The sequence below is a fragment of the Arachis hypogaea genome, chromosome 14 (genome assembly GCF_003086295.3).
Source record: "Arachis hypogaea cultivar Tifrunner chromosome 14, arahy.Tifrunner.gnm2.J5K5, whole genome shotgun sequence".
Classification (NCBI taxonomy): domain Eukaryota; kingdom Viridiplantae; phylum Streptophyta; class Magnoliopsida; order Fabales; family Fabaceae; genus Arachis; species Arachis hypogaea.
In genome coordinates, this window is record NC_092049.1 from 139817596 (window position 1) to 139842038 (window position 24443).

A 24443-nucleotide genomic window follows, 5' to 3' on the forward strand; every position below is an offset into this window, starting at 1 on the left:
TTTGTTATTTTTTAGTCAACATAAATATTAAATTACAGTTAGTCCCTATACTTTTAGTAAAATTGCAAATTGATTCTTATACTTTAAAAGTTTGTAATTGGGTCGCTAAAAAGAGTTAAAATTTGTAATTTAATCCCCGCCGGTCAAAAAATGTTGATTTAACAGAATATTCTCAGAATATATTGAGAATATTCTGTTAAAATAGAGAATATGCTGAGAATATTCTGGTAAATCAAACACTTTTTGAACGACGGGAACTAAATTGTAAATTTTAATTCTTTTTAGGGACCCAATTATAAATTTTTAAAGTGTAGAAATCAATTTGCAATTTCACTAAAAGTGTAGGGACTAACTGTGTAATTTAATTATATACGCTAATGATAGAAAGACAAAAAAAGTTAAAATTTTATTTTATTATCAAACATTTTTTATAGTAAGAGAACATAAGAAATTAAAGTAGTGGTTTCCCTTTTCCATAGTAAAGTAAAAGATGGCCAAATAAAGGTGCCTATAATGCCTTCATATGGTCTGTACCAGAAAACATATAATTAATTAAGGAGCCACTCACATAAAGACGTTTAAACGTCTTTTTTTTAAGATTTTGTTTAATAATTAAAATTTGACTTATATAATTAATTAAGCTGTCTTATTTTTGTTAAAATTAGACCAAATAAATTAGTTTTATAAAAAAATTGATAAACTAAATTGTGAATCGATCTAAATTAATATTTTTTATAAAGATTATTACAATATCTCTATTATAGAAAATGACTTAAAATATATATATATATATATATATATATATATATATATATATATATATATATTAAAAATTCTAAATCTTAACCCTTCTCTTCTCTGTATGCCTTCGTAAGATTAGAATTTAGAATTTTTAAAATTAATATATATCATAAAAGTATTTTTGTTATTTTTTATAATAAGAGTATTATAGTCATTTTCTATAAACAAGAATATTAATTTAGATCAATTTAAAATTTAATTGATCGATTTTTCAGTTAAACTAGTCTATTTGGTTTAATTTTGACAAAAATAATACAATTTGATTAATTATATAGGTTAAATTTTAATTATTAAAAAAGTCTTTAAAAAAAACGTTTTAAGCCAATTAATTAATATTATTAATTTATTATCCTTGTGGGGTGGTGGTGCATGATCTTCACTGGCAACGCCATGGTTATCTTCATGCTTTGCTGCCTCTAATTGATTCAACAAGGATCCAACTTTGCTGTAATTAACACTCATGATTATATGATTTCATATGAGCCCAATGTGCTAGGAGAATTAGTTACATCATCAGATGTTGGCACGATTCGAAAAGGATGGCAAAGCAATTAATTTATCAAGTGGCACACTCTAATACTATGTATATAATTATAATAGGGAGTCATTTAAATAAAGACGTCTAAAACGTTTTTTTTTTAAGATATTTTTTAGTAATTAAAATTTAATACATATAATCGATTAAATTATGTTATTTTTGTCAAATTAAGTCAAACAAATTAATTTAACAAAAAAAATAGTGAATCAAATCTTAAACTACTCTAAATTAATATTATTATTTTTTATATAAAAAATGACTACACAATATCCTTATTATAGAAAATAATTAAAATACTCCTATTATATATATTAATTTTGAGAATCCTAAATTCTAATCATTTACTTTTTGTCGTGATAGGATTAAAATATATATATAATAAGAGTATTTTAGTTATTTTCTATAAAAATTGTATTATAGTTATTTTCTATATATAAAAAATAAATTTAAACCGATTCAAGATTTGATTTACCGTCTTTTTTATCAAATTAATTTGTCTGCTCTAATTTGATAAAAATATCACAGTTTGATCGATTATATATACTAAATTTTAATTATTAAAAAACATCTTTAAAAGAAAAAGACGTTTTAAGCGTGTCTTTATCTAAGTGGATCTCTTATAATAAAGCAAGATATAGATAAGGGCTCCTACTATAATACTATGTATGCATCTATGTGAGACACATAATTAAGAGTCCATTAATGCCTTAATTTGGGGGGTGCTATGTGAGACACATAATTAAGAGTCCATTAATTAGTTATTTCATGTTGTTCTCCTCCTTTTTCCCTATTGTGGTTTTTGAATGAATCTTGATCATCCCCATGAACGCCATGTACTGGAAGCTTGACAACTATTGATGGCACATTGGCACTAATTCATTTTTCACCATCTCTTTGCTTTTACCCCACAGAACCAGGTATAAGCCGCACACAATCAACAACGATCCAATTATGCTGTAATTAACACTCATCATTAGTGAAGTGTGTAATTAGGGTGCAGTAATAATATATATGTACGTACCTTCCAAGATATAGCTTCTCATCAAGAATGGTGGATCCAGCAAAAGCAACAACCACTAGCATGAGAGGACTAAAAACAGAGACAAACAATGGACCTTTCATGCGTAAGCACCACGATGTCACAGCCACCATCACTCCCGAAACCACTATACCCTACACCAATTAATATAATTAATCAATGTTAATTAAAAAAAAATAAAAACAATAATGCAACAAGAAGAAGACATACAGCGTAAGCTACAGTGAATAGCCTGACATTCCAACCCAACTTCCATTGACTCAAATCCCTCTCAACACAAAATGTGAAGATAACAGATAGAAGTGCGGCCATTAAACACATGAGTGCAGTGCTTGAATAGGGATACGGATATGCGCTACTCATCTTCGCCTGAATGATCAGCCACAATGCATAAGACGCGTTGAAGAAGAACGACGACACAGCACCCACCAAGAATAACCCTCCGCCACCATGTGACGAGCCGCCGCCATTTCGCTGATTGAAGAGGTTAATGTGAAAGGATAGCATCTTAACTTCCACGCCTTTATAGAATGTCATCAACATTGCTCCGCCAATTCCAGTCATTGTTCCTATTATCTTTGCCTTTCCTGCTGCTTTTCTCATATTCAATTTCTCCATTCTGATCAACAAACGCATTTTATAAGCAAACATACAGACGTATAATATAATCTTAGTAGATCAATTAATAATTACCCAAAGAAGAGGGACAAGATGAAGGTGATGGCCGGAATCAGGTTGGATATGGCGGTTGCAAATGTTACAGAAGTTAAAGCAAGCGCTTCCATTTGTAAGTTCTGAGCCAATGCTCCCCTGAAATAAAATTAATTTAGTACCTGTTGCCTAGACAAAACACTTCTAGCCTACTACATATACAAATGCATAATCTCTTTCATTTGTGGAGAAATACTAGTTGCTTGTCAGAATTTATTATTTTTTTATTATTATTTAATTATTAATTTAATTTTTTTAGTGTATTTTTTTATCTAATAATTTAATAACATATTTTATCTCATCATTTTAAATATTTTAAGCATTTAATAATCAAAAACAATAAATTTTAATAATTCTCTTACGATTTTTTATTTATATTTTCATAAAGAAGAAAAAGTAGCAGGAGTAAATAAATACTAGAGAAGTCTGATAAACTATAACTACTAATACAAAGCTAACTTTCATTTCCCTAAACTTTATGTAAAACAAACACAGAAAAAGAAAAAGTGGCAGAATAAATGAGGTTAATATACTAATAAGTATTAACAATATAAAAAAAATTATATCATTGTATCTAATCCAGTTTTTAATAGAAATAATAAGAATTAACAATCTGGTGTAAAAGTTTTCTTTTTCTAAATTTAGGTTTAGCTACATATTGGAGATATGAGCAACAGTTAGTAAAACTGTTAGTTAGTTATAACTGATTTAGTTAGAGATTGTTAACTTTCTAGAAATAAGGTCCTCTAACAAATTCTGCTGTATAAATAGAAGGTTATTATTCTGTTGTAAAGAACTGAAAAATAGCACAATAGTTATTCTATTTCAATTTTCAATTCAAATCTCTTGTCAATCTCTCTCTTCTCTGTATTCTTCCATTTCTATCATGGTATCATGAGCTCAGGTCCAAGATCCATGGCAGCAATTATCCCACACTCTTCTTCTTCTTCTCCTTCTTCTATAAATTCAACTACTTTTTCTGCGTCTATGATAGATAAACTCAATGAAAACTCTTTCAAAACCTGGCAGCACTTAGCTCTTCATGTCATCAATGCTAATGAATTGGTGGATTATCTTAATCCAGAGAAAATTCCAACCAAATTTGATAATGAAGCAGCTCGAATTGCAGGAACAAAATCAAATTCCTACAAGAAATGGAAGACTAAAGATCACTACCTCATGATCTGGCTTCTTTCATCAATTGACGATAGTTTCAAGAACAGAATGTTGGATTGCGCTTTTGCACACCAGGTTTGAGCAAAAATTCAAGATTATTTCTCTAAAACTTCAAAAATCAAGATTCAACAATTAAAATTTGAACTCAAGTCGATTAGAAAAGGTAAAACTTCTGCTACTGAATATCTTGCCAAGATAAGAAAGATTGTGGATTCTCTAGCAGCAAGTGGTTATACCCTCTCCCTTGATGATCATATTATCGCCATTACTAAAGGCTTGTCTGAGGATTATGCATTGTATATCTCTGTTGTAATAACAAGCATTGAGTCAATTTCTCTAATGGAAGCTGAATCCCTCCTTCTGGCTCATGAACATATGTTCGATCGTTTTCGAAAACCTGATTTTGGATTAGTTTATGCCAATTACACACAAACAACTCCTCCGTATGCAAGACCACCTTCAAGAGTAAATTTCTATGGATGTCGTGGAAGGGGTGGTAGATTTTCTCGCGGTGACAGATACTCTTCTTTGGACTCTTGGCCTCAGTTTCAAGTATGTGGGAGACTTGGACATGTGGCCTTTTCTTGCTTCCATCGCTTTGATCACAACTTTCACCCTTCTTCTCAAAATTCCACAAATCAGCAAACAACCATCATCATCATTTCATGCTCCTCGTGCCTATCTTGCAACTCGTTCTGCCTCGTCAGATTCTTCCTGGCTTCCTGATACAGGTGCCAGTCAACATGTCACATCTGATCCAAACAATCTAGTTTGCTCATCTGATTACAATGATTCTGAATAGATTATGCTAGGTAATGGTACAGGTAGTAGTATTACTCAATATGGTCACTCATATCTTGTTACTCTTGATACAAAACAAAAGTTTTTGCTTGACAAATTATTACATTTTCCTGAAATAACTCATAACTTTATAAGTGTACATAAATTTGCTGTTGATAACAAGTGTTTCTTTGAGTTTCATGCTAACTATTGTTGTGTTAAATCCCATATTACAAAGGAGATTCTTCTTCAAGGAATTCCTAGGAATGGCATTTATCATTTTGATAGAGCGGCTCTGACAATGCTTATAAGAATTTAGTGCAAATTGACAATTTTTATCCTAAAGTTTTTCATGCTAATTTGAACTCATATGAATTGTGGCATGATAGACTTGGCCACTGTGGCACGAATACTGTTCTAAATATAATGAGACATTGTAATTTGAATGTTCAATCAAATAAAGCCACTTCTCATGTTTGTGAATTCTGCTGTATGACAAAAATGTACCTTCTTTCTTTCTCTTTAGATAAATTTAACTTTAATGCTCTTCTTGAAATGGTGTATTCAGATTTATGGGGACCTGCCCCTATTATTTCATATCATGGATTCAATTATTATATCTCATTTGTTAATACTTTTACTAGGTAAACATGTGTTTATCTTTTCCATTCTAAATCTCAGGCGTTTCATGCTTTTTTACAATTCAAAGCTAATCTTGAAACTGACACGGGTCTAAAGATTAAAGCTTTACGAACTGACCATGGTCGTGAATACCTATCAACACAATTCACTGAATTTTTGGCTACTCACGGTATCACTCTTCATTTTTCTTGTTCATACACTCACCAACAAAATGGACGAACTGAAAGGAAGCATCGTCACATTGTTGAAACTGGTCTTGCAATGCTTGCAAGAGCTTCTCTTCCTTTGATACATTGAGACGATGCCTTCCTTTCGGAAACCTACATCATCAATAGACTACCCTCTCCAAATACTCAAAATATCACTCCTTATGAACTCCTTCACTGTCATAAACCAGAATATTCTTTCCTTAGAACCTTTGGGTGTGCTTGCTATCCATGTCTTAAACCATATTCTACCAATAAATTTGACTACAAATCTCCATTATCCATCTTCTTAGGTTATGCTCCTAATCATAAGGGATATAAGTGTCTCACTAAAATTGGAAAAATCATTATTATTCGTCATGTTATATTTGATGAATCTAAGTTTTCATATTCTATTCTTTTTCCATCCTCACCTCCTGCTTTGCCTAAGCAACAATTTTATCATACATCCTTGGTACTGCCTATTATAATTCATACTTCTTCAAATTCACATCTTAACAATTCATACTTCTTCAAATTCACATCTTAACAATGAGTCCAATTCTGCTCTTCATTTCTCCTATCAACCAGTTCTATCTAGTTCTAATTTTGACCATCTTCCTCACACTTCCTTAGATGCATCATCACCTAAGCAAGCCTCTAACCAAAAACTAAATGAGCCAATAATTCCTCTCTCTAAAGCCAATACAACTCAACACCACTCAGATAGTGTCCCTATTTCAGGTTTAAAAATACGATTTGGAAGTTCTCCAAAACCAAAAATTACAACTAATACTCATTCAATGCAAACCAGATCCAAGTCTGGTATTGTAAAACCAAAACTATTCTCAACTACTACTTCTTCCAATCTTGATCTTTATAATAATGTTCCTACCACCACTGCACAGGCTTTACAGTTACCTCATTGGCATCAAGCCATGTTAGAGGAGCTGCAAGCTTTATATAAGAATCAAATATGGAGTTTAGGAACTCCTCCCCCTACTGCCAAGGTGATCGATAGCAGGTGAATTTATGCTATTAAAAGAAAACTAAATGGAGATATTGCTAAGTATAAAGCTAAATTGGTTGCAAAGGGTAACCACCAAGTTGAAGGGGTTGATTATGAACAGGTTTTTGCCCCGGTAATCAAACCTTCATCCATAAGAATTGTTCTCACCATTGCTTTAAAGTATCATTGGCAGATTTGGCAGTTTGATTTCAATAATGCATTTTTGAACGGGGATTTGAATGAAGTGGTTTTTATGAAACAACCTCCAAAATTTTTTCAAGGTGATGTTGGATAGGTTTGTAGATTGAAAAAATCCTTGTATGTCTTAAAACAAGCCCAAGAGCATGGTTTGTTAAACTTTCTTTAATTTTAGCTTCATTTGGTTTCATCAAAATCAGGTCAGATTACTCTTTATTTGTCAAGCATGATCCTACTATCACTATATATATTCTAGTATATGTAGATGATATACTTATTACTGGAAATAATACAATTGCCATTCAAAATACTATAAATCAATTTCACAATATTTTTTTTCTTAAACGATCTTGGTGAATTTAGTTATTTTCTTGAAATAGAAGCATGTAAGATTGATTCAGGAACTTATCATCTTAGCCAAACAAAATACGTCTCTGACCTATTGAAGAAAGTTGGCATGGAAGAATTAAAAAGGGTTCAACTCCTAGGATCACAAGTGTTAAACTATCTAAAGAAGGAAATAATATCTTTGATGATGCAACATTATATAGATCTGTTATAGAGTCTCTACAGTATGCTACCTTAATAAGGTCATAAATCTCTTATTGTGTAAACAAATTAAGTCAATATATGTAAATCCTTGATTAGTCATTGGAAATGTGTGAAGAGATTGTTACAGTATCTTGCTGGGACAATAGAACAAGGTCTTTTGTTTAATTCCAGTACTGACTTAAGAATTTATGTTTTTGTGATTCAGACTGGGGATCGGATGTTGATGATAGAAAATCCACTTATGGTTATGGAGTTTATCTTGGTACAAACCTGGTATCTTGGTGCAGCAGTTAACAACCCTCTGTCAGCAGATCCAGCACAGAAGTTGAGTATAAGGGATTAGCTGAAGCAGATTTTCAAATAATCTGGCTCCAAAATCTTCTCAAGGAACTTCACATCCAAGTTGACACTGTTCCCACTCTATATTGCGATAACATGAGTGCAGTTTTGCTGGTAGCTAACCCCATTTTACACAACAAAACTAAACACTTTGAGTTAGATTTACATTTTGTTAGAAAAAAAGTAAATCAGAATCAGCTAAGTGTTGTTCATATTAGTGCAGTGGATCAAGTGGCTGACATTTTTACTAAACCCCTATCAACAGAACCTTTCAACAAGTGTAAAGACAAACTTAAAGTTACTGCAAGAGTATCTTTAAGTTTGAGGGGGGACATTGGAGATATGAGCAACAATTAGTAAAACTGTTAGTTAGCTATAACTGATTTAGTTAGAGGTTGTTAGCTTTCTAGAGATAAGGTCCTCTAACAAACTTTGCTGTATAAATAGAAGGTTATGATTCTATTGTAAAAAACTGAAAAATAGCACAATAGTTATTCTATTTCAATTTTCAATTCAAATCTCTTGTCAATCTCTCTCTTCTCTGTAATATTCTTCCATTTCTATCACTACACTAATGGGATGCATGTGGAAATACAATATAAACCGAAGCAATTATAGGTGTTGAAAGGTTAAAGGAAAAGATGAACATATAGATGTGATGAATTGAATGAGTAGTGGATAGTGAAGATACAATACCCAAATAAACCGCACAAGAATGACTGAAAGAGAATGGTCCAAGTCATCTTTGTCCTTGTCTTCCTGCGAAAAATCATCATCAAAGTAATTATCTGAAATATATAGTAATAGCATTGAAGCATTGGACATGATATGTTGTTTCAAAACCATTATCATTATGAACACTACACCTCCAAATAATTCAATTCATTCCATATCTACACAAAAAGCAGAACCTCGATTTGATGAACTACTTCAACCTAGAAAGTTAAACAATCATTCTCGACTCTCCTCCACTCACAACATCTATCTAATTCGTGTGTGTGGAAGAAATTAAAGTGGCAGTACTGATCTGATCATCATCATGCATGATGGACACATAGATAGATAAATAGAAAATATCAAATCAACGAATTGAAGGGGATTCAATTAACTATGCATGTTGAATCTAAACTAGTAATATGATAGGATGAGACTGAAGAAGAAAATTAAATTAAAATAAAGAAAGAATAGAGGTATGTATTAATTAATGGTGGCTACTCCAATGAAGATTTTATGATTGTCATCATATGAAGATATTTCATTTTGACCATTAGATGATAGATTGTAGGGTTTGATTTTATTTAAAGTAAAAGTGTTATCTTTATTTAAAGTGTTGCTAAACAAATAAGTTACACTTTTTAAACAAAGATCATCATAAAAAGATGTTTTTGGCATCTTCATAGGAGTAGTTGCCTTAATTAATTACCTCTCGAGAATATAAGCAAGAGGAGCAATGAAAGCAGTAGCGAAGATATAGCGGTAGGCAACAGCTACTCTGAGGCTCATGCCATCGTTGACAGCAAGCTTGTAGAGAACATTCATCCATGCATTTGCTATCTGCACAATCACCATCACCACCACCGGCTTCACCACCTTCCACATATTCGTCATCCTCAATATAATCACCACTATGCTGCTTAATTAACTCACCTAGTCTTATATATCCATATACTATGAATAATTATAAACAGAGATATGCATATACATTAATTAATTAGTTTATATATACGATGATGGTTTTGGCTGAGGAGTGTAGAGTGTAGAAGAGTGTGGAGTGTGGTTGTGGGGCAGTGGCATATATTATAGAGTGGAGAGTCGGTATTTATGGGCAATGCAAGTGTCCTTATCACACTTGTGCAATCGTTATAAAACTACTACCTTAGGATAAATATATTAGAATATCATAATTGAAAAACAAAATCAGAAAAATATCCAAGAAAATCAGAAAAAATTAATATAATTTATTAGAATATTATTCTATAATTAATATACTCATTAATGTATTCTTGATTTATATATTAATAAAAATTTTATAGTTACAAAATAAAAAAATAATTAATTTTTTTAAATAATTTTTTTTCTTCTAAATTCTTTGAACTATGATAATAGAATATCTATAAAACTCAATCTTTTTATTTGGTTGGGACAGTGGCATGTGAATAATGGACCTTCATTAAGGGTCAATTTCAAGTCTAGAGAATATATGAATATGGGTGCAATAGTCAAATGGCTTCCTATTTCTTGGTTGAAATTTGTGACACCCTAAATAATAGAGAATCTAAATGTTGGCATAGTCCTACAAATGCAATTTTGCAGAGCATGAAATTGTACTAGTTTTTCATGTATTATCCTTTAAATTGTGCTCCTTCACTAAGTTAAACATTGAGGGGGTCTAACATGGTATTTAATATTGGACCCAATAATGCTTCAGGTACCCTACTTTGACTAAAAAACAAGTTATTTTCAATCTACTTGTTTATTAATGACCCAAATAAAATAGGAATTTTTATTTTTTTAAATTAAATAAATATAATAATTATCAAAATAAATAATTTAAAAAATATTTACCGAAACAAATACTTTTTCTTGTATAAACGAAATAATTTTACATGTATGTATAAACGAGATAAGATAGTCACAAAAAAAAACGAGATAAGATAGATATATGCGATAAGTGTTTATCTTGTAAACGAGATATACATCTATCTCATTTACAGTATATATCTCGTTTACACTGTAAACGAGAAATATGTATTTTTAAAAAAAAATAAAAATAATAAAAAATATTAATAATATCAATAATCCAAATTTTTGACATGTAATTAGTACATAAAAAAATTAGTAGAAGAGATTAAAACAGATATATTTAATCAATTTTAGTCCATTTTAAATTATAGGATTAATACGTTTACTTAGAAACCATTAAACTGTCCACTATTAATACGATTACCTTTTTTCTAACTACCTACTGTTTAAAAATTTAAAATATAATTTAAATACACGTAATTTATTTAATGACCAAATTAATGCATGTCACTAATTGGTATATAATATGAATTTTTTTTACTCAAATTATATTTCAATTTTTTATGTACTCCCATGCAACAAATAAAATTTATATGTATTTCCGTACAAAAAACAAAAGGAGTGAGTGAATGTGGAAGAAAGTAAATGTGTTGCCCACTATTGATAATAGATAATTACAAATATATTACTAGCACACTATTAATGATGGACAGTTATAAATATATTTTTAACTATATATTATTAATATATATGTTTTTTTCTATATTCACCTACTTTTTTTGTTTGTTGCACGGAAGTACATAAAAATTTTATTTGTTGAATAAGAGTACATAAATTTTGAAATATAATTTAAGTAAAAAGATTTTATATTATATACTAATAGAGTAGTGACATGTATTAAATGGGTCATTAAATAAATTAGGTGTATTTAAATTATATTTTAAATTTTTAAATAGTGAGTAGTTAAAAAAAAAAGTAACCATTCTAATAGTGAGTAGTTTAATGATTTCCAAGTAAACGTGTTAATCTCTATCATTTAAAATAAACTAAAATTGATCAAATATATCTATTTTAATATTTTTTATCAATCTTTTTATGTATTAATTACATACCAAAAGTTTGGATTATTGATATTATTAATATTTTTTATTATTTTAAATTTTTTTTAAAAAATACATATAATTCATTTACACTATATAAACAAGATAAAAAAATATTTATTTTATAAATATTTTTTAATTTATTTATTTTAATAATTATTATATTTATTTAATTTATAAAAATAAAAAATCCAATAAAACAGACAAAAAAATATTAATGTTTTGCCTGCTCGTATATACCTAAATTTCCATTTTTTTTTTATACCAAAGATAGGAAACTCGAATCCACAACCTCTTAATTGAGTATGGAGAGACTATACTATTTGAACTATAACTCATTGTCAAATTTCCACTTTTCTATATATCCCTCTTTTCAGTTATAGTACAGGATAGTATAGGATACCTAAATACCTAATATTTGTGTGTTATGTCACGGACTCACGGTCCCTGTACTAAGTATATCGGATAAGAACAAAAAAAACTTCTTTTAGTTTCTTGACTTTTTTTTTTTCCTCGTGATATCTATCTCCCCCAGTATTGTCTTTGAAAAGCAGAGAAGTTAGTGTTTTTCTAAAAAAGGTCAATCATTAAAACATTAAACATTCTAATTAGACGATATATCATAATGATACAAATGTAATAATCGGATAAAATTTAAATTATAATAAATAAAATTAAAATTAAAATTTTAAGTTATTTTGTTAAAATTAATTTAAATTATAATAATTTGATTAATAAAAAAAAGTAACATATTATGTATTATTTGTTTTTTTTAATCTAGTATTAAGTGTATTAATTCTAAAATAGTTATTAATCAGTTTTAATAATTTATTTTTTTAATAAATTAAACATATATATTCAATGTGGCCATAAATAATTTAGTAATACTTAGACCTACCAATAAATTTTATATGTTATTTTACTGTTAAATAAAGACATATCAAAATCAACTCAAAATAAATAACAAATTATCATAGAATTTTAATGTACAGAGTTCTCCAATAAACAATAAATAATTTAAACTCACTAAAATATAACTCAACACTCTTTTAATGCCTGCAAAATATATACTTAAAATAATATTATATCAATGTTAGTAAACAAAATTATATGATTAACGTAATTTTAAAATAGTTTGTCAAGAGAATAAAATAATACAGATTTTTATAATAATTTTAATATTCTCAAGTTATAAATGTAGAATAAGAATGTATTACCTATTAGTACTTAGAATTTGTCAATTTTTTAATTGATAGTAATAAATTTTAATAAATTTGTTTAAGAGAATTAGAAATTATCTTTTCATTATAAACTCTTAAAAACTTCAAAATACCGAAATAGTGACCGATTTTAACGACTGAAAAAATTGGTTGCTAATAACGACCGATTTTAGCAACTAATAAATTCGGTCATTAATAGCAACTGAATTAGCGACCGATAAGTTTTAAATACAACTAAAATAAAATCGGTCACTAAAATCGGTCGCTATTTTTTTATTCAACGACCGATTTAGCAACCCAAACGGAAATAATGTCTTTGAAACTGTTGGTCATAAAAGCGGTCGCTATTTTTTATTTTAGTGACCGATTTTGCAATTAATAATGAAAAAGGGTGAACAACTGTTGGTCGCTAATTCAGTCGCTAAATCGGTTGCTAATTGTTAATTTAGCGACTGATTTTAGTGACTAACATAATCAGTTACTAATAGCCACCGAATTAGCGACTGAACTAGTTTTATATAACTATAATATAAATTATCGCTAAATAAATCGGTCGCTATTTTTTAATTTAGCGATCGAATTAGCAACCAAAACAAAGGAAGAAATGTTTTTGGGACTCTAGGTCACAGAATCGATCGCTATTTTTTAATTTAGTGACCGATTTTTTAACCGATCTATAGGTAAATAGAATAACGTAGTTAGTTGCTAATTCGATCACTAAAATTGTGGTCACTAAATCGATCGATTTTATAAACTAATCAGCTTTTTTATTTTTTATTTTTGTTTAATTTGATACTTATAAATTGACATTAAAGTCCAAGACTGCAAAGAAGACTAACAAACGGATGAAATTTAACATCGACATGAACATTAAGTCATCAAGTAACCAATTTTCTTACATACAAAAAAAAGAGAAGGAGTAGATACATGTTTATTTGACAAACACCATTACAAAGTGAAAAAAAGGAGTTTATGCAACCCTTGATTAATTTCATTATTAACAGCATTAGGACGTGAACGTGAAACTCCTTCTCCTCCTCCAAAACCAGCTCTTGCTTCTACACTATATCCTTCCTTAAAACCTGGATGCGCTTTTGTATATGAATATAATAATCCAAATTGGTTGATTAATAAGTTGGTGTATATTGGTTAAATTAAAGATAGGTAATATGTAGAGAAGAATATATATTATATCCACAAGTGGTAAAAGCCTTTTAGCGACTCCTTTCACTACCTGAAAATAAAATTAACTATTATTTATTACAACACAAATTATAACTTATTAGAACACAAATAAATTAAACATGGATGAATGACATGACATACAAACCTCAGAACCAATGACATGGTCATGGATCTTGGCTTCAGGATCAGCACATGACACCTGATCCATGCAGGGGCGGAGCTTAGTTAAGACAAGGGGGGTCATGACCCCCAAACTTTTGGTAAAAAAATTAGTAATACTTTTTCAAAAAAAAAATTAGCTCAATGGCTCAAATATTTTGCTATGACTTAAAATACTAAAGTTTAATCTTCATCTTTTATTTTTATTGCACAATAATTTTTAGTTTTAAATATTCAAAACATGTTAGATTTGGACTTAACTAAGTGTATTCGTATTTCGCAGCTTTTCTCTATTCAATAAGCAACACTTTCTCTACCTTTGGGTTCAAATATAAAAAATTAGGTATTTTTTATTTATGTAATTTAGTATTATTTTACATTTTACTGTTTATCTAATTTAATTTTTTATATCATAAAAAATATTAGAATATTCAATAAGTATTGATATTATTGTATTTGTATAAATTGATAAAAAAAATTCAATAAATATTATAAATTTTAATATTTGTCATTCTAACTTCTTTTTTACATATTTTATAAGATATATATTCAAATTTTTATATAAAATAATCATGAAAAATCAAAGAATTGATGCATTTTTTAAGAGGAAGGCTAATATTTAAGAAGGAGAACATATAACTTTTACAATATCAACACCTGTAGATAGTTTTTCTACTTTAATTAATCACGAAAAAAGTGAGATACAACCTCCAAAAGTTCAAAGAGTTGCATCTGGTGAGTTTGACCTTAATTCTTTGGAACAAGACCCTGGAAAACGGCTTTAAATTTGGTAATATCACCCAAATCAGAGAGATGATGTTAGACGAGCTTATCTTAAACGGAGTCCATATCAAAAGCATCTTGACAATTATCTTATATATGTCCCCCCAAAATTTTGTTTCAAGCTCCGCCACTGGATGCATGCAAATCAAATTAAAATAAATAAATAAAAAGAAAAATTAAAGATTATTTATTGAATTCCTCAGTTCATCAATGTTTTAGAACACTACTACTGTAGTACTATATTTTTACCTTTGCCATGCAGAAGAGCAACATCACAAGCATGGTAGGAAGAAGAAATTGTAGAGAAGCTATCATTTTCTTCTCTATTGTTATAGACTTTATGCAACTTGAAATGTGTCTTGCAGCTAGCTACTACTATGTTTGAGAAGCTATCATTTTCTTCTCCATATGTTCAAATGTCTCAGCACAATTTTAGAAGTTTATTCAATAAAGCATATATAGCATGGTTAAAAAAGAATAGAAAATTCTTAGGTGGTTTGAAAATAAACCATGTGATACATGTGATATCATTTGTTGAATTCACATACATTTTCTTCTGTAATTGATTTAGGCGAAAAAATTGAAGTTAGAAATTTGATTATTATTATCAATTTATTATGATGATGAAATTGAAGAGAAAATTGGAATGTGAAATGTGAATGAAGCTGTTTGGGTTGTTATGGCTTTTGAGAAAGAGGGAGAGGTTTACTTATATATATAGTGATGGATTTGGTGAGTAAATCAATTACACGTGCACTTTTTTTTAACTTAAGATAGAAATATGAGAGCCACTCAGATAAAGACGTATAAAAAGTGGCCGACATCGTGAGTACTTGAATTGGGGCAGACGCATGCTAAAACTCACCCAAAAAAGCTACTGTGTTAGGCTTTCTTTTTGGGACACCCCCACATGTGACATATCTTTGGACCCCAAATTCCAATTGTAATTGATTTACTGCCAATTCCGATAAAATATTTCTTCTAGATAGGTGGTATCAGAGTTCAAAAAATGGTATCAGAACCCAACAAATGGTATCAGAGCTAATTCGGTGGTTGAAAGCTCCCAACAGTGTTCCAAATTTTGAGCTAATATTTTGGGTGTTAGCACCACTGCGCGTTTTGTCTGAGCAGCGAAAAATTATGTAATAGTAAATCCATATACCATATCAATGTTATGGTTTATTTTCACACAATTTTTCGCTGTTATTCTTACTAAATCAGAAATAACAAGTGCTAATACCCAAAATATTGGCTCAAAACATTGGAGTATAGGATAAACTTGTTTTGTTATAATCAAGTTTATAATGAAGCTCCAGAAGACTGCGACAATAGGTATTATAGAAGTAAAAGATATGGTAACACTTTTTCTGAAAATTGAGAACCTTATTTTTCTGAAATATAGGAAAGTTAAGAAAATACAACAAATCCAAAATTATCACAGTCTAAATGAGTCGCAAGAAACCACGCATTCTTGGTTTGATTCCCTTCATTATGCAACAAAATTTCAAAAATATAAGTTAATGGTTCATAAATATAACCCACACTATTCAAAAGATTACTGCAAAAAAATTTTTGTAAAACAAATAAATCTTTTTTCTGTAAAAAAAACTATACGAAATAATTATGAAACACAACTTACACGGCTCATAGGCATTAGATATGGAGGGCTTATTTGTCGATCAGAAGCTTGCTGCAATAAAGGAATAAAGGGAAGATAATTAGTTTACCAAAAAAAAATCAAGGCGCATGGATAAAAAGTTTGGTGGTTTACGGTGGTGTATGACAGTTCGTTCATAGTCCTAAGTAATAAAAAAGCAACAAAAAGCAAATTTGAGAGTAAAAAATCAATAAAGAAGAGGAGATTTAGTGTTTACAATTTTCATGGTCAGTATAATTGAGCAAAACTAAGCGCAGTAGAAAACAAGAGTAAGTGTAAAAGTAAAAAAAAAGTTGTTACTAGTCTTCGCACAATACACACCTTCAAACCACTAAGTGGTATCCTATATTCAAGCAATTATTGTTAGAAATAGAGATTCGGTGGCCTAACAAGTGATATTAGAGCCGATTCGGTGGTTGAAATCTCTGCACGGTGGCTCAACAAGTGGTATCAGAACCCAAAAAGTAGTATCAGAGTCGATTCGGTGGTAAAAAACTCCACACGGTGTTCCAATAAGTAGTATCAGAGCCGATTCGGTGGTCGAAAGCTTCCCAGAGTGATCCAACAAGTGATATTAGAGTCCTACGGTGGCCCAACAATTGTATTAGAGCCGATTCAATGGTCAAAAATTCCTCACCGTGGTTCAACAAGTGGTATTAAAGTCCAACAAATGGTATTAGAGCCCAACAAATAGTATCAGAACCCAACAAATGGTATCAAAGCCGATTCGACGGATATATATGATAGTGCAATATTTGAAAATGTTAGAGAATGAGCTCATGCTTAATATTCTTAATGATTTAGCTAAAAAGTGCTCAAGTAATAAGAATATTGGTTAAGAGAATAAAAGTTAACATTTTTACTTTCATAATATAGTAAATATATAAAAACTTAAAATATTAACATTTACTTGATGTTTTCTATATAAAAAAGTGTTGTTCTTGTGTAAAGCACGCCAGTTACGTGTCGCCATCCTCAGAAGCACGCAAACTACATGTTTAAACGTGTCGCCATCCTGAGAAGCACGCAATCGGCGTGTTAACACGTGTCGACATCCTAAGCAGCACGCCAGATACGTGTTGCCAGCTGCGTGTTTCCACTCGCGAGGCGATGGTGTTGCTGCATGGAGTCTTTTTTCCTACATTTCACACACACACTCAGTTTTTTCTCTCACTCGGAGTCTCAATCTAGTTAGGATGTATGCATATGACAAAAAAAGACCAATTCTTAATTAAATGACTACAATAAATATTCCCAATATATCATAATCAATTATTGTATGATTTGGAGATACTTGAAGGGATGAGCATTTTAGAAGCAATATGTGATACATTCCTTAGATGAAATTAAGATTAAAATTAACTAATTAAGATGCATCAGTAATTAGTAATGCCTTAAGTTTGTTTTAAGTACTATCATAATTTTAAACTTGCAAATTCTCATACAAAATATTTAAAAATAAATAGATATTTTTTGAAAATTAAAAATTGAGAACCTTATTTTTTTTGTGACTTCAAAAAATAGACCTAGTAATTATTTCGGACCTTTTAGGAGCTAATTTGGTGTGATTTCACTGGGTTTAGAACCGGGTAAAGGCCTCAAAAATAGACCCAGTCATTATTTCAGATCGGGTCCGGGTCATAGCTCGGATCACTCGAACTCGACTTGGTGGCCCGGTCATCATACATAATTAATATTTTGTATTATTAGTGATGGATGATGGCTATTCTTATGTGAAATTTAAGTATTGTAAACTTTAATATTTTGTATTATTAATTATTATAAGACTATAAGTTAATGTTTTATGTTTAAAATGCATAAGATTTTAGACTAATGTATAATATTGTGTTATTTATATTGATTTAAATATTTAGTGTTATTAGACAATATTAGTATTGATTATGGTTATGCTTTAATTTTAGAGAAGAGTTGGTTCTTGTTATATTTTTTTAATTGAATTTTACCATGTCAAATAATGGTTGGAGTCTTAAAAATTTGGATATTTTCACATGCTAGCTTATAAGAAGGTATCAAGGTAATGTAGTGTTAACGGTCCGGTTTTTACCCGATATAATCGTGGCCCGAAAGTGTATAGGTTTCATCGGATCTAGAGCCGGGTTCGGGTCTAATAAATAGGCCCGATATATATTTCGGGTCGGGTCTGAGTCGCATCAAACTCGATTTCACCCGACCCATGCACACCCCTACCTCTCGCTGCCGTCCACCATCCTCTTCTCCCCTCGCCGCTGTGCTCCCCCTTCTTACTGATTCCCCCTTTGGTGACTCTCACTTTCAAGGTCACCACACGGCCACACTATCGTCCTTTAGTGCATGAGAAACCTGCCAAAGCGCATGAGAAACCTGCCAAAGGAGAACCCATCGTCGGCAGATACGGGTCTCCGTTACCCGTCGTGGAGATGGGGATAGATAATAGAAACATTCCGCCTCCCTGGAAACCCATTGTGACTTTGCCAAGGATAGAGGGCTTTGTCCAAGACCCAAAGAAAAAAAAAAAAGGAAATCAGTGACGATACCAATTTCGACATAGTAACTGCAATGTCTCTGCCTTTCTGGTTGAGTGTAGTATTTTGTTGTTTCTGGTTAAGTCAAGTACTGTTTCTCCTTAATTGTTCCTCCGACCTCACCCCATATTTTTAGTGAAAACGAAGAATATGAACCATACTAATCCAGATTACTCTTAAACTGGATATGGAAACTATTCAATTAATTTAAATTCTTTTCATGTGTTTTCCACACTTTTTCTATTCAAATATTTATCTGTTGTTTGCTAATGGTAGTTTTTTTCGTTTTTTAAAAGATAGATTTTGATGCTGCCCTTTTTGAGTAGTGGTTTTCCTTAATGTATATTTTCAGTTTGTTCATTTAGATCATTTTAAAACAATATAGATTACAAAAACAGGTGATATCTATGAGTTCTGTGTGATGCATGACTATGGATGCCTATATTTTAAGGAAAGAAGCACAATTAACACGTGGGTTATTTTTTTTTATCAAAAGTCAGTATATTCACACTAATAATCTCTTTATAAATATACATTTTTACCGTATAATTGACCACTTACTAATTATATTATTTATAATTATATTTTAAACAAATACTATTATTACGATTTTAAATAAGATATCAGATTTAAATTTTCATATACCAATATATGTGTTGAAAGTTAGTTAGGTTTGGTCATTTTTAATCTTATAATTTCCATGTTTTTAACCCTTAACTTTGTCCAATTGTATTTCTTTAACATTTTTTACCAATAAAATAGGTGTTACTATCGCCCTAAAATAGTTGCTAGCTGCATAGTTTCTTTGGTTGATTTGTCTTTATTTAGAAAATAAATATGTTTAATTTACTCATATTTAGCATAGCTTTAAGAAAAAAGATCACCGTATCTTTTTTTTTTTTAATTTGATATAATATGCTATTAGCTAGTTTCATAATATTATTGTCCGATCCTACCCTAAATGTTTTCTCATCATCTTATTTAATTTGTTTTTATAATTTTATGCATGTCAAATAAGTAAAAGAAATTGAACAAAAGCTTGGAATTAAAGGTGCTGTTTCATACCTACATCAGCAACTATTGTTGCCTTGGTCAATAACTTCCCAAAGCTCATTGAAAAAGGAATTATAAACAGTGATGATGGTAAGAAATTAAATACTGCAAATTTACTCTTTATAATTAGATCCTTATTTTTTAGAAATACATAAAATAGAGTGAAAATCAATTGGATTGAATCTTGTGATGAAAAATATAGTTGTAATTTGAGCAAAATATTGAATTATAGAAAAAATATAGGAAATTATTTTTAGTTAATTAAATCGTTAATTTTTTTAATTCTAAAAAATTAAAATTTAGAATATAGAATGAAGAATTTATGATTTAAAATTTAAAATAAAACAAAATAATTATTAAAAAAATTACTTCGTTAAAAAAAAGTTAATTTCCTAATATTCTGTTAATAATGATTTTTTACTATATTTTTGTGACTATGTAACACAGTGACACTTCTTGGTGGCAGGATTCCCAAAAAACAGTGACAAAAAAAACGGCTAGTAGTCAACAATGAAGAACAATCATCTAACACAAAAAGTAACCGTACAAGTACAAAAAATTATCAGATAAATATATATACTAACCAGATCTGATATATCTAAGAACATTACACTCTAAATATGAAATCAAATTCTCTCAAGAAACACACGAGCTTATAAGCTGAACCCAACAAAAAACATTACAAAAATTATCATATTATTATATTAAACAGAAAAAAAAAACAAAGACAAGTAGATAACCATTCCTTCAATCAAATCAAGCAAATCCCAGAAAATTAAAAAACAAAAAATTAACATATATTAGCAAAGAACAATACTAGATCTCATCATAACACACATAATAAAGAGATCAAAGGAATATATAATAACCAATTAATGAAAAAGAAGAAAAGAAAGATGAATACCTAGAGCTGCTGCAAAACTAGAGTTTTCCTCTGTTGGAGAAGATGATGAGGGCTAACTCATAAGCAAATTTGTGAAAAACAAGAGAAAGTTGGATACGTAATTACTTATATATTCAAGTTGAAACTTGAAACCCTAGTGAGAGAATTATAAGAGGAAAAAGCATGGAGAAAATTGATCCAAAAAGTATATTCTAATGATTTTTTTCTGTTGTGTTGTCTTGTTTAAATGTACTGTCTCTTTTACTCTAACTTTTAGTCCACATGTTTTATTGGTTTTTTTATTTAAATAAATTAATAGAAGAACTAAATTATTCGATTTTCTTAGATGGATTTCGAAAACATGATTCTCCTAAACTATATAATATATAAATCGTCCTAAATTTTTGTGTTTTAAAGTTAAAAAAATTATGGTTTAAATTATTTAAATAGGCCTAAAATAATTAAATAAAATATTGATATCTAAATTGTTAAGTATTGATTTAGTTTTTGAGATTTCAATTACCATTTAATTTTTGAGATTCTAATTACAATTTGAGTAATGATCCTGCCATGCCTTGCTGATATAGTGATTAAAACTATGTAAATCATTTTTCAATTATTACTTTTCAGATATGTAAATCATTTTTCACTCAAAACTATGTCGTTTTTTTTTTTTTTTGGTGACTAAAACTATGTCGTTTTTTTAAGATCAAATAACCTGTTTTCATAAAAAGAAATATTATTTTGTGTTGTGATGTATCTAAAACGGTCATTAATTGTATAAAATAAAATAAAAGAATAGTGTTGGTATGGATAGAGCGATAGAATAGGAGGGAAAGTGAAATACCTGGATACCATCCCCAATCGCGAGAATGAATATGGCAGTGTCAACAGCACTTAAGCCACCTATCATTTTAACCAAACTATCTTAATCATTTTTCTTAACATTATTTATAATAAAAAAATTTTCATGCTTTTTTAATTATGCCATTTTTCATAAAAGTTAATAGAGAGAGTTTTAACAGAGACAAAAGTGGGCCTAAAAAAACAAAAAACATCCCATCAAAATTTTAAAGTGCCTACGCCGCATTTGGAACGATATTCAAAAGAGGCATACAATCTAACTTGATAATTGTAACAGTAGGCATACAATCAAAAGAGGCATACAATCTAACTTGATTTAGCCACGATTGTGAATAAATGCCTGGTTTGTCAGAAGGTAAAAATCGAACATCAGAAACCATCAGGGAGAGTCACCTACCACTGATTGAGTTTGCTTATAACAACAGTTACCATGGTAGCATTGGGATGGCACCATATGAGGCACTGTACGGGCAAAGATGCCAATCTCCTTTATGCTGGTACGGACCAGAAGAGAAAGGCTACTTAGGACCGGAGTTAGTAAGACAGACCACGGAAGATATCAAGAGGATAAGAGAAAGAATGCGCACCACCCAAAGTCGACAAAAGAGTTATGCAGATCAACGAAGGAAACCCCTCGAATTTCAGGAAGGCGATCACGTATTCCTAAAAATCACCCCCACCACCGGGGTAGGGAGGGCTCTTAAGGTACAAAAACTAAGCCCCCGGTACCTGGGTCCATTCCAAATCCTCCGGCGTATAGGAAAGTTGGCATACCATCTTGCCCTACCACCAAATCTATCAAGACTACATGACGTGTTCCATGTGTCCCAACTCCAAAAATACCAGCACGATCCAAGCCATGTGTTGCAGCAAGAGGATGTAACACTCAAGGACGACCTGACTTTTGAACTACCAGCCATAGAGATTATAGACAGAAGTACGAAGCAACTAAGGAGCAAGACGATACGACTGGTAAAGGTGGCATGGGGTAGTGGCAATTCCAGAGACTACACATGGGAAAAAGAGGCAGACATGAGACAGAAGCTCCCGGACTTATTTACAGGTAACAATCGTGGTGAGGATCTCCTTTTCTCCCCAACAGTAAGGAAATTTCAGTAGGACCCCTAAGTTAGTTAAACGACCCTTATCGACCAAGTTCAGACATGGAATTTGGGGACAAATTCTTTTCTTATGGGGGTGATAATGTAACAACCGCCCCTTCTAGAAACAAAATTAAATTTGAAGTTTGAAAATCAGTTAGGAGATAAGTTTAGAATTTTGAAATTTTGGATAGGAACCTGGTAACCACCCTCAGTTTGAAATTTAAAATATCCCAACCACCCCATCCCCAAATGTATATAAATAGGGGAGCACCCATAGGTAGAAAATCACTTCTCTCAAACACTTATCCTCTCCCTTCTCTCTACAAAGAAATAACATTCTGTGGGCAAACACAAGAGGCAAGCTCAAAGAAGCGTTAGAAAAGAAGGTAGGAAATTATGTTTTTTTAAACGCTTGGCATGTGTTATGTTCCATTCTTTATTATTATTTTCTTCCATGTTATCATGACATTAATTTTCTCTCACTCACCTTTCATTCGTGATGATCATGTCTCTCCACCATGCCATTCACGTCTTCTTGAATCGTTATTATATGTCTCCGTATGATGTTCATTCAATTATTTACTATACCCATTTTGTGCTCTTTCATATAATTATGTTGTTAATATTCCCTTTAGGTCGAGAGTACATGCCCTCTTAAGATGCTTATTCAATATCCTATATTATTATATTGATATTCTCTTAGGGCCAAGAGTACATGCCTTCTTATGTCTTGTTCAACATATAGGTATATGTGTGATCTCTTACATGGTTATATTATTATTTATAATATTTTAATTCAATTATTTAAATTACCCTATTCCATCATGTGCATCCATGTAACCTATTATACCATTATGTTATCATCATTCCCTTAAAGTCAAGAGTACATGCTTTCTCAAATATTTTATTTAAAAATTTAATCATATGTGCATCTATGTGATCTCTTCTATCATTATTCCTTTAAAGTCAAGAGTACATGTTTTTCTTCAAAATATTTAATATTCTTATTATGTGCACTTATATGATTTTTCCCTTGTGTACGTTTAAAACAACCTAAATGTAAATTGAACTGAGGGAATGATCCTTCGGTAAGGGAAGGTGACTCCCAAAGACAAGATATCGATATGATCCTTCGGTAAGGGAAGGTGATCGATCGAGATGATCCTTCGGTAAGGGAAGGTGATCGAAAAACGTTTGGGATAAGAACCTTCGGTAAGGGAAGGGGACTATCCCATCAATTTTATATAATAATATATCTTTTTATATGACTCTCTTCTTGTGTATGTCTAAATAACCTTGATTGTAAATTAAACTGAGGGAATGATCCTTCGGTAAGGGAAGGTGACCCCCAAAGACAAGATATCGATATGATCCTTCGGTAAGGGAAGGTGATCGATCGAGATGATCATTCGGTAAGGGAA

At 30.5% G+C, this 24443-nt stretch overlaps 1 protein-coding gene across 4 annotated transcripts; it reads right to left on the reverse strand.

Moving 5' to 3' along the window:
* Positions 1-1873: 1873 nt before the first annotated feature.
* Positions 1874-21967, reverse strand: LOC112744685 (WAT1-related protein At1g68170). 4 transcript variants are annotated; one of them, XM_072215257.1, is made up of 7 exons: positions 21077-21697; positions 9394-9600; positions 8667-8729; positions 3072-3188; positions 2589-2997; positions 2361-2512; positions 1874-2293 (listed from the first exon to the last, which is right to left on the reverse strand). In XM_072215257.1, exons 2-7 carry the CDS (start codon positions 9576-9578, stop codon positions 2191-2193), a joined length of 1029 nt encoding a protein of 342 aa, XP_072071358.1. In that variant the 5' UTR covers positions 9579-9600; positions 21077-21697; the 3' UTR covers positions 1874-2190. The 4 variants fall into 4 exon arrangements, 2 of the variants coding, with proteins under 2 accessions (XP_072071358.1, XP_025650174.1); XM_025794389.3 differs by having other exon boundaries at positions 9394-9560; positions 21077-21696; XR_003172889.2 differs by lacking the exons at positions 1874-2293; positions 2361-2512; positions 2589-2997; ... (1 more) ...; positions 8667-8729; positions 9394-9600 and adding exons at positions 13660-14047; positions 14144-14197; positions 16580-16630; positions 21903-21967 and having other exon boundaries at positions 21077-21128.
* Between the last annotated feature and the right edge of the window lie 2476 nt (positions 21968-24443).

Bases quoted from the DNA above. Each gene is read 5' to 3' on its own strand.
- LOC112744685 (XM_072215257.1), bottom strand. From the start codon at position 9,578: ATGACGAATATGTGGAAGGTGGTGAAGCCGGTGGTGGTGATGGTGATT. The intron at 8,730-9,393 runs GTAATTAATTAA...GATTTTTCGCAG, and splicing joins CTTGCTTATATTCTCGAGAG to GAAGACAAGGACAAAGATGA. The intron at 3,189-8,666 runs GTATTGTATCTT...ATTTTATTTCAG, and splicing joins TTCTTGTGCGGTTTATTTGG to GGGAGCATTGGCTCAGAACT.